Source organism: Rhinoderma darwinii, chromosome 2 (assembly GCF_050947455.1).
Source record: "Rhinoderma darwinii isolate aRhiDar2 chromosome 2, aRhiDar2.hap1, whole genome shotgun sequence".
Taxonomy (NCBI): Eukaryota; Metazoa; Chordata; class Amphibia; order Anura; family Rhinodermatidae; genus Rhinoderma; species Rhinoderma darwinii.
Window position 1 is genome coordinate 232,016,475 of NC_134688.1, and position 10,158 is coordinate 232,026,632.

A 10,158-nucleotide genomic window follows, 5' to 3' on the forward strand; every position below is an offset into this window, starting at 1 on the left:
TTACAGGTTCGGTTGTTGGACTACGTCGGATTCGAGGACTACTTCAACGACAGCGTTTTTTTATTCTCAATAAAATGGTTAATGAGGGTTGTGTGTGTTTTTTTATTTCAATAACTTATTTTTTCTATGTCCTTGTATTTTTTTAAACTTTATTATTACCGCCTCAGTAATAGCCCCTGGCTGATTGACAACCTCCATTACTAAGGCGGGACTTAATGTTATGCCGGTGCAGAAGCTAACACTAACCCCCATTATTACCCCGGTACCCACCGCCACCAGGGGTGCCGGGAAGAGCCAGGTACGATCCAGTACCTGACCATCTGTAGTGATGGTCGGCACTGGGGCGGCCGCAAGCTGGTATTATAAGGCTGGGGAAGGCCAAAAACAGCGGCCCTCCCCACCCTGGTAATGCTAGGCTGCTGCTGTGTTGTATCTGGCTGGTTATGAAAATTGGGGGGGACCCCACATCTTTCTTTCCAATTATTATTATTTTTTTTTTAAATGACGTGGGGTCCCCCCCATTTTCCATAACCAGCCAGATACAATAAAGCAACAGCAGCCTAGCATTACCAGGGTGGGAAGGGCCGCTGTTTCTGGCCTTTCCCAGCCTGATAATACCAGCCTGCGGCCGCCCCGGTGGCTGAGCATCACTACAGATGGACGGGTACTGGTTCGTACCCCGCTCTTCCCAGCACCCCTGGTGTCAGTGGGTACCAGGGTAATAAAGGGGGTTAGTGTTATCCTCTGCACCGGCTAACACTAAGCCCCGCCTTAGTAATGAACGCTGTCACTTAGCCAGCGGCCATTACTAAGGCGGTAGTAATATAGTTTAAAAAAAGAACACAAAGACAAAGAAAAAATATTTTATAAAAATAAAAAAACACACAACCCTCATTAACGATTTTATTGATAGTAAAAAAAGCCGTCATTGAAGTAGTGCTGGAATCCGACGTAGTCCAACGACCGATCCTGTAAAATAACACAAACACAAAAAAAAACATTAGCAACACATGTGGTAGGCTTAGATACAGGGCACATGTGTGATTCTGTCTGTCAAGGTAGGCTTAGATACAGGGTCCAGCAGACAGTTTCACATATGGGCCCTGTATCTAAGCTTACCATGTGGTTATGGTAAGATGCTTAGATACAGGGCCCCAGCAGACAGTAATGTTATACAGTATAGGATTACGGTCAGCTGATTGGCCGGCTCCCGGGAGTCGGACCCCGCCAATCAACTTCAGCAGACAGGGATATTAATTTTACCCTCCTTTTCAGCCGCAGCGGATTTCCTGACCCTTTCCGGGATCAGGATGCTGTGCGCGGCGCATAACGTTGTGACCTCATGCGCTGCGCACAGCGCTGTGACGTCATAACCTCCGCTGCGCTCCGGAAGAAGGAAAGTAAGTACTGCAGTTACTATAGTAACTTTTTATTGATGTGGTGCGGGGGGGCGCGGGCCCCCTGGCTCCGGGGCCCGGTCGCAATTGCGACCGCTGCGACCCCTATTGCTACGCCACTGTACAGTGGGAACCGTGGCACTACGTGGGTACTAGTACTATCTATATTGGCCAATGTGGCACTATCTGCAGGGGCATTGCGGCACTATCTACATGGGCGCTGTGGTGTTTTCAGGTGGCTGGGACAAAAAAACCCTAACAAATAAAATTCATCCTTTTTTTTTTTTTTTTTTTTTTACATTCATAAAAACCGGATGGCAAATGGGCGTTAAAAACGGTCAGACGGCCAGGAAATGGATTCAAATTTTAAGACACATTGATGCAAAAGAGCCATGTAAAACTGCCCTTTTTTTTTTTCTTCGTCGTGTGAATATAGCTTTATAGCCCTCTTCACTCTCACCTCAGAGCGACCCAGGGTAACGGAGAGTGAAGACAACTAATTGTTACAGAGCTGCAACAGTGTGTGTGTGTTAAAAATTCAAAAAAGTGTTGTTTTTTTCACATTTTTAGTGATTTGTCTGCTCATAATTAAAATTAAAAACATGGAATTAATTAAACTAATCTTGAAAATGAAAACCTCATAAAGTCTTGTAAAAAAACAAAGTAAAAATAGTTGTGATATTCAAAGCGGTTGCAAAGATATTATCGTTTAAAGAAGTGCATATCAAAAATGGAAAATTGGACCTAGATTCGGGCATCAATGAACCTTGGTCATGAAAGGGTTAAACAAAAGTAATATATTTTGTAACAAATGGGATGTATGGTTATCGCCCACTTATAATTATAACTAAAAGTATTAAGGCCTGGATGGGTGTCGTGTGCAGTCCCTTGTTTTAACGGACCGAATGAATAGAATGGCCGAGACTGATCGGACCAAAATAGGACCTGTTTCTATTTGTGTCGGAACGGCCACACTGTTCCGTAAAAAATAAAACGTGGTGGGACCCGCATCTATCTGATCTTCATGACATATCCTGTGGATATGTCACAAATGTCCCTCATGGGAAAACCCCTTTAACAAGGGCCTGTTTATTTCTTTCTTTCTGTTTTTTTGTTTTTGTTTTTTTGCATGCATTAAAAAAATGTGCACACTAGAGTGGGTCTGTCAGACTCAAGAGACATAGTTACGGGCTTTGTCTTTTTCTTACTCAATCTCACAAGGCTTTCAAGATAGACAAGAAAATAAAACGAATGCTGCTTCTGCAGTGCCTGCTTAGCGTTAATGTAATAATTGCAAATTTGTGAAAGGTCCTAAAATACTGAATATTAGACTGCTTTAAATTATTGGTTAAGTTCACATCACACAGCAAACATAAGCTCCGAACGTGGTGTGAACAACCCTTAAGATATAAGCATGAAACCTAACAGGTTCTCTTTAAATAATCTAACAATCAATAGTTTATTGGATTACTACTTGAGGTTGGATATTTCTCCTCTTAGAAGCTCATTTTATAAGGCATGATTTATTACATTTACAAGCAAATATTTTTTTCTCCTTAGATTTCTGTTGGATTTAGTGTGGCTGCTAGTGTGAGAATAGGGAATGCTTTAGGAGCAGGAGATGTGGAGCAAGCCAAAACATCCTGTAAAGTTTCCCTTTTATGCATTGGTAAGAGTGATATTAACAATTTCACTGCATTTCAGTATTGCAATAAATTTATATTTGCGTTGTTATTCAGATAACATATAATAGACATGCATATACTACTGTTTGCAGAAAAAAAAAGGGTATTTACCAGTATGTTCTCTATTGGGTTGGATCTGTGTCCACAAGCCAAAAGCCAGCAAGTTAGTTAGGAATCTACACTAGTTTTTGTCAAGGTGCAGTAAGCATACCCCAGGGGGAATGAGCCACAGCCACAAGGCCTCAAATCTAAGACTGCCCTAGCGTTCAGCATTGTTTAATTGCTGTCTTCCAGGGCAATCACATACGAGCCGACATGCTTGAAGAGTAGGTATGTCGGCTCAGGAAGCCTGCTTTCCTATGTGCATCCCGCGCTGTTCACCGCCTTTTATACAGGTCTGTCCAGGGAAACAAGGGGGTGGTAGTCTGATTTTGTTACAGCCGCAGTAAAACTTGTTTTTAGGGAGTAGAGAGTATCTGTCTGACACATTATCAGGGGGTATCTGGCTGACACATTGTTATGGTGGTCTGTAAAGAAGGGGTGGTCTGGTCTGAGGTCTGTAAACTGGGTGTACTAGTCAGGGGTCTGTATGTACCATGGGTTCTGTGAATACAGGGCGGTGTAGTCTGGCGTCTTTATATAAATGGGAAGTCTGGTCTGGGGTCTGTATATACAGGGTGTATCTGGGGTCTTTATATAAAAGGGGGTCTATAAATACAAGATGGTTCTAGTCTGTGGTCTCTATATACAGGGTGGGTCTTGTCTAAGGTTTGTATATACATGGGGGTCTGTATATAAAAGGTCTGGCCTGGGGTCTGTATACAAGGGGGGTCTGGCCTAGGGTCTGTATACAGGGCTGGAGTCTGGGTAAAGGCGGGTTCGTCTGGGGTCTGTATAAAGATGGTTTAGCCTGGGGTCTTTTTCCTTAATTAAGGGGTCTAGTGTGTGGTCTGTATTCATTTTGAGGTCAACTGAAGGTGGTTATATGTACTATTGCTTTAAATGCCGCAGATTGTGGCATATCCTTTATGAAAGGGATGGGGCATAAGGTAAACATTTTAAAACCATTACCCATGGTCCAATAAAAGGAAGAAAATTGATAGGGCCAGATTATAGATAGAACAAAAGGGGCAATTCCACCACCGCATACCATCCATTTTCTTCCTAAGTGCTCTAAGCCAATGGTTCTTAAGGCACAGTATGCACCACAGCCTCAGAGGGTATGCCATGAGTGGAATTTTTTTTCCCAAAGACTGCCATAGCATGTGCAAGTCGACGTGCTTACAGAGTAGGCACATCGGCTCAGGATGCCTGCCATTCTCTCCCACGCTGTGCCTTTCCTGCCACCATCATCCTCTTCCTCCTAGGGTATACAGAAGGGTCTGTAAATACAGCGAGCGGTCTAGTCTTGGGTCTGTGTAAAAAGAGGGGTCTTGTCTAGGGTCTATATATACATGGGGGTTCTCTCCTAGGTTGTCTGTGCAGGGCGGTCTTGCCTGGGGTCAATATAAATGAGGGTCTGTATACGGCGAGGTCTGGCCTGGGTCTGTTTACAGGACTGGGCTGGGGTCTTTATAAAGGGGCATCTGGACTGGGGTGTGTATAAAGGGGGTCTTCCCTGGGGCTACATAATTATTTAAGGGGGTCTAGTGTGAGGTCTGTATTAATTTTGCAGTCTGCCAAAGGTGGAAATATGTACTATCTGGGATTTAAATTATGTAGGTTGGGGGCATATCCTATATATAAATGTGGGGCAATAGGGTAAAAATGTTGCAGTTCCCTTCCTTAAGTTCTCCCGGATGTATCTTCTCAAAAGTTGACAGGTATAATTCAGTGTGACTTACATGAGACAGACAGAAAGAAAATCATTTTATAGAAATTTGAAGACAAATTCAAGTGCCTGTGACTACATCCATTTTAGCTTTAAAACATAATTCTCCCTCTTAAACTTGAATATATACCATACATTATTTTAGCAGCTGCATATATATATATATATATATATATATATATATACAGTGAAGGAAATAAGTATTTGATCCCTTGCTGATTTTGTAAGTTTGCCCACTGTCAAAGACATGAACAGTCTAGAATTTTTAGGCTGGGTTAATTTTACCAGTGAGAGATAGATTATATAAAAAAAAAAAAAACTGAAAATCACATTGTCAAAATTATATATATTTATTTGCATTGTGCACGGAGAAATAAGTATTTGATCCCTTTGGCAAACAAGACTTAATACTTGGTGGCAAAACCCTTGTTGGCAAGCACAGCAGTCAGACGTTTATTGTAGTTGATGATGAGGTTTGCACACATGTTAGATGAAATTTTGGCCTACTCCTCTTTGCAGATCATCTGTAAATCATGAAGATTTCGAGGCTGTCGCTTGGCAACTCGGATCTTCAGTTCCCTCCATAAGTTTTCGATGGGATTAAGGTCTAGAGACTGGCTAGGCCACTCCATGACCTTAATGTGCTTCTTTTTGAGCCACTCCTTTGTTGCCTTGGCTGTATGTTTCGGGTCATTGTCGTGCTGGAAGACCCAGCCACGAGCCATTTTTAATGTCCTGGTGGAGGGAAGGAGGTTGTCACTCAGGATTTGACGGTACATGGCTCCATCCATTCTCCCATTGATGCGGTGAAGTAGTCCTGTGCCCTTAGCAGAGAAACACCCCCAAAACATAATGTTTCCACCTCCATGCTTGACAGTGGGGACGGTGTTCTTTGGGTCATAGGCAGCATTTCTCTTCCTCCAAACACGGCGAGTTGAGTTAATGCCAAAGAGCTAAATTTTAGTCTCATCTGACCACAGCACCTTCTCCCAATCACTCTCAGAATCATCCAGATGTTCATTTTCAAACTTCAGACGGGACTGTACATGTGCCTTCTTGAGCAGGGGGACCTTGCGGGCACTGCAGGATTTTAATCCATTACGGCGTAATGTGTTAGGCCTCATGCACACGACCGTAAAAACTCCCGTTATTACGGGTCGTAATTACGACCCCTAATAACGGGCTCATAGACTTCTATTGGCGACGGGTGCCTTCCCGTTTTCTCACGGGAAGGTGCCCGTGCCGTTGAAAAAGATAGAACATGTCCTATTTCAGGCCGTAATAACGGCACGGACAGTCCATAGAAGTCTATGGAGCTCTCGTAATGACGGGTGGCTACATGTGTGCACCCGTCATTACGGCAGCGTTGCTAAGCGACGTCAGTAAATAGTCACTGTCCAGGGAGCTGAAAGAGTTAACTGATAGGCAGTAACTCTTTCAGCACCCTGGACAGTGACTACCGATCAGTATAAACCTGTCAAAAATAAAAATAAAAGACTTTCATACTTACCGACAACTTCCTGCTTCCTCCAGTCCGGTCTCCCGCCCGTTGCCTTGGAGACGCGTCCCTCTCGACATCCGGCCCGACGTCCTAGATGACGTTTCAGGCCATGTGACCGCTGCAGCCAATCACAGGTCAATCACAGGCTGCAGCGGTCACATGGACTGCCGCGTCATCCAGGGATGTCGGGCTGGATGTGAAGAGAGGGACGCGTCACCAAGACAACGGCCGGGTAAGTATGAATTTCTTTAACTTTTATTACAGAAAAGGCTGTCCCTTCTCTCTATCCTGCACTGATAGAGAGAAGGGGCTGCCGATTAGTGCAGCGCTATTTTGCCGCCAAAAACGTGCCCGTAAATACGGGTGGAATACGGGTGACACCGGACCCATATTTACGGGCACGGGTTCGTAAATACTGGTGCAAAACGGGTGGAATACGTGTGACACCGGACCCGTATTTACGCCAGTATTTACGGGTGGGAAAAAATACGGTCGTGTGCATGAGGCCTAACCAATGGTTTTCTTGGTGACTGTGGTCCCAGCTGCCTTGAGATCATTGACAAGTTCCCCCCGTGTAGTTTTCGGCTGAGCTCTCACCTTCCTCAGGATCAAGGATACCCCACGAGGTGAGATTTTGCATGGAGCCCCAGATCGATGTCGATTGACAGTCATTTTGTATGTCTTCCATTTTCTTACTATTGCACCAACAGTTGTCTCCTTCTCACACAGCGTCTTACTTATGGTTTTGTAGCCAATTCCAGCCTTGTGCAGGTCTATGATCTTGTCCCTGACATCCTTAGAAAGCTCTTTGGTCTTGCCCATGTTGTAGAGGTTAGAGTCAGACTGATTAATTGAGTCTGTGGACAGGAGTCTTTTATACAGGTGACCATGTAAGACAGCTGTCTTTAATGCAGGCACCAAGTTGATTTGGAGCGTGTAACTGGTCTGGAGGAGGCTGAACTCTTAATGGTTGGTAGGGGATCAAATACTTATTTCTCTGCGCACAATGCAAATAAATGTATATAATTTTGACTATGTGACTTTATGTTTGTTTTTTTATATAATCTATCTCTCACTGGTAAAATTAACCTAGCCTAAAAATTCTAGACTGTTCATGACTTTGACAGTGGGCAAACTTACAAAATCAGCAAGGGATCAAATACTTATTTCCTTCACTGTATATATATATATATATATATATATATATATACATATATATATATATATACGCATTATTTTAACAGTCGGTTAATATTTACTTTGTTTTAAAACCGCTACAATATCAATTATTTATTGTTACTTTATTAACATTTATAACTGATCACTTCCTTTGGAATACTCGGTTGAAACTTGTCATTGGGGTACTTGTTTTAGAAAGGTTTTGAAACACCTCTCTACATAACAGCTACACAACACTATGGAGGGGGGCATGAAATGTTGGAGTAAAATGCGCCAAATTTATTACGTCACAAATTTTTCAGCAAATATCCTTTAGGACTCGTCCACACGTAGCAGAATTGCTACTTATTTTCTATCCGGAATTGCGGATGGAAAATATGCCGCAGAATACGGTAGCAGCAAAGTGGCTGAGAGCTATCAAATCTCATCCACACGCTGCGTAAATATTCCGACAATAAATTGACTTGCGGTGCATGTTTTTCAGACCACAGCAAGTCAAGTCCTGCTGCGGAAAGTGGACAGAATTGCTGCGTTTTTCATAGGATATGTCCCCATCTTCTAGCATTGTGAGAAACGCAGCAAAATGTGCACCATTTTCTACAGTCAAAACCGCAGGAAATGCTGCGTTTTTGCTGCAGTGGAAAGTCTGCTACTTTCAACGGAATTGCTGCAGAAATTTTCTGCAGCAATTCCGTTACATATGGACAAGCCCTTATTCTGGATAGCAGAGGAACTTAAGTTACACAGGCCATAGATGGTCAGTGACTTTCATTGACACACCAATCTGCTTAGTTTGAAACTGTAAAGAGAAGACGAGGAGGGGGCAGAGGTGGGCACAGCTGCAGTATCACACTTCACCACTAACGGTTTCCTTCCTCTGCAGATTGAATATAGAAATATATTTTCTATAGTAGAAAAGTAAATATTTGACTCCCATCTGAAAGTGTATTATGTTGAGATGTGATCTTTTTCATATCATACCATGGAGTTTAGTTTTAACTTGTAATAGATCAATTCAGATTGCTATTAGTTCCTGCATGTTCTTGTTTTTTTTTTCTGTTTCAGTGTTCTGTGCTGTTCTGACTGGTAGTTTGCTGGCCGGGCTAAAAGACGTAATTGCTAATATTTTCACTTCAGACAGGTTGGTAAATCAGTATATCTAAATAATATTCTCTACTAGTAGTTATTCACTCCACAGTGATGCACGGCCGCTTTTATACAGAAAAGTATTCTCACAAACTGTTCCCATAATCTTGGAAGCATACAAGTGTCCAAAATGTCTTTGGTATGCTGAAGAATTAAAGGGTTATTCCCAAATTGAGTCTTTTTTTTTTTTTTTAATACATCCTAAACATAAAAATATATTGTTCTAAAAAATTTTTTAATAATAATTTTCGAACTCCCTTTTTCCTCAACTAGATAATGCAGCTAGTGCTGGTTATATTTTCTAAAAGGGGGCGTGAGCGGCTTGATGTTCATCAAGCCCTCTGCTCTGTTCGTGCACGCTCCCGACGTAGTTAGATGCTACTCCCCCCCCCCCTCCCCGTAGCTAACTCCATTGGGACTCCTTCTAGGAGTGTAGTTTCCAACACTCAACCAGGTATTCCTGTCCTGGAGGAGCCCCTGACTGTAGGGTCCATGGTGTAAGCTGCACATAAGTAAACTGTATGAGACAGCGTCCTGCTCTGTCTCCTGTTCTCCTGTCGATCAAATCTGTGGCACTCTGCAAGTTGCCTGGGTGCTGTAGGTAGGGTTCCCACCACGTAGATACTTGCAATGAAAAACTCAAGCACTCCTTCAGTTGAAATATACAAAATAGGTTTATTTTAAATAAGGCAATATAAGATAATACAATCCGGCCTTTATCAAACTCTATTGCCGCTGGTCAATAGAAAAAAACCTAATAGGAAACGACGCTGTGTAGATGGGTAGCTTGTACCATGGGTAAGCGTTTGCTCCTGTCAGCAGTACAGCAGCCCGCGCTGATACACTAACACACTGATACAGGGCTGGCTTCCTTACAACAGATGAGAGCACAGGAGACCAAGCAGGACACGGTCTCATACAGCTGATTTATGTGCAGCTTACACCACAGACAGCTGTCAGTCCATGCGGCTGTGTAGCATAAGTATGTAACAGACAATGTTACATACCTAGTCCTGATAAGGGCTCAGCTAACTCGGCTTTCCTTTGCTGATGTGCCGAGTGCAGGACGGCTCCAGGGCTACTGCGCATGCCTGGGGGCCGTCCTATAGACTTGAATAGAACCCGAGAGGTGGTCAGGCAGGGAGCTACTGCGCATGCTGTAGCAGGCTCTTTCCCGAGATCGCGGCCACCCTCACTGAAAAATAAAGAGGTAGAACAGCGCAAGTGCGGCCACCACCTCAGGAAAGCAGTGGTGGCCGGATCCCTAGGCAACGAGGAATAAACAAAGAGGGGCTGTCAGTAAGATGGAGCCAGGATATCTCGTAAAGTACAGCATTTAAAAAAAAGAAGGTATTTACAAAAATGCCTAATTTTAGGTTGTTAATCTTTGTAGGTATATTTGTCAAGATGGGAACACCC

At 43.2% G+C, this 10,158-nt stretch overlaps 1 protein-coding gene across 1 annotated transcript in view; it reads left to right on the forward strand.

Moving 5' to 3' along the window:
• LOC142742806 (multidrug and toxin extrusion protein 2-like) overlaps positions 1-10,158 on the forward strand; it is a 104,588-nt gene that overhangs the window by 76,230 nt on the left and 18,200 nt on the right. The window contains exons 11-12 of the mRNA XM_075852928.1: positions 2,958-3,066; positions 8,659-8,734. Of these exons, the coding sequence (XP_075709043.1) occupies positions 2,958-3,066; positions 8,659-8,734 (185 nt within the window). The remainder of the gene's footprint in view (positions 1-2,957; positions 3,067-8,658; positions 8,735-10,158) is intronic.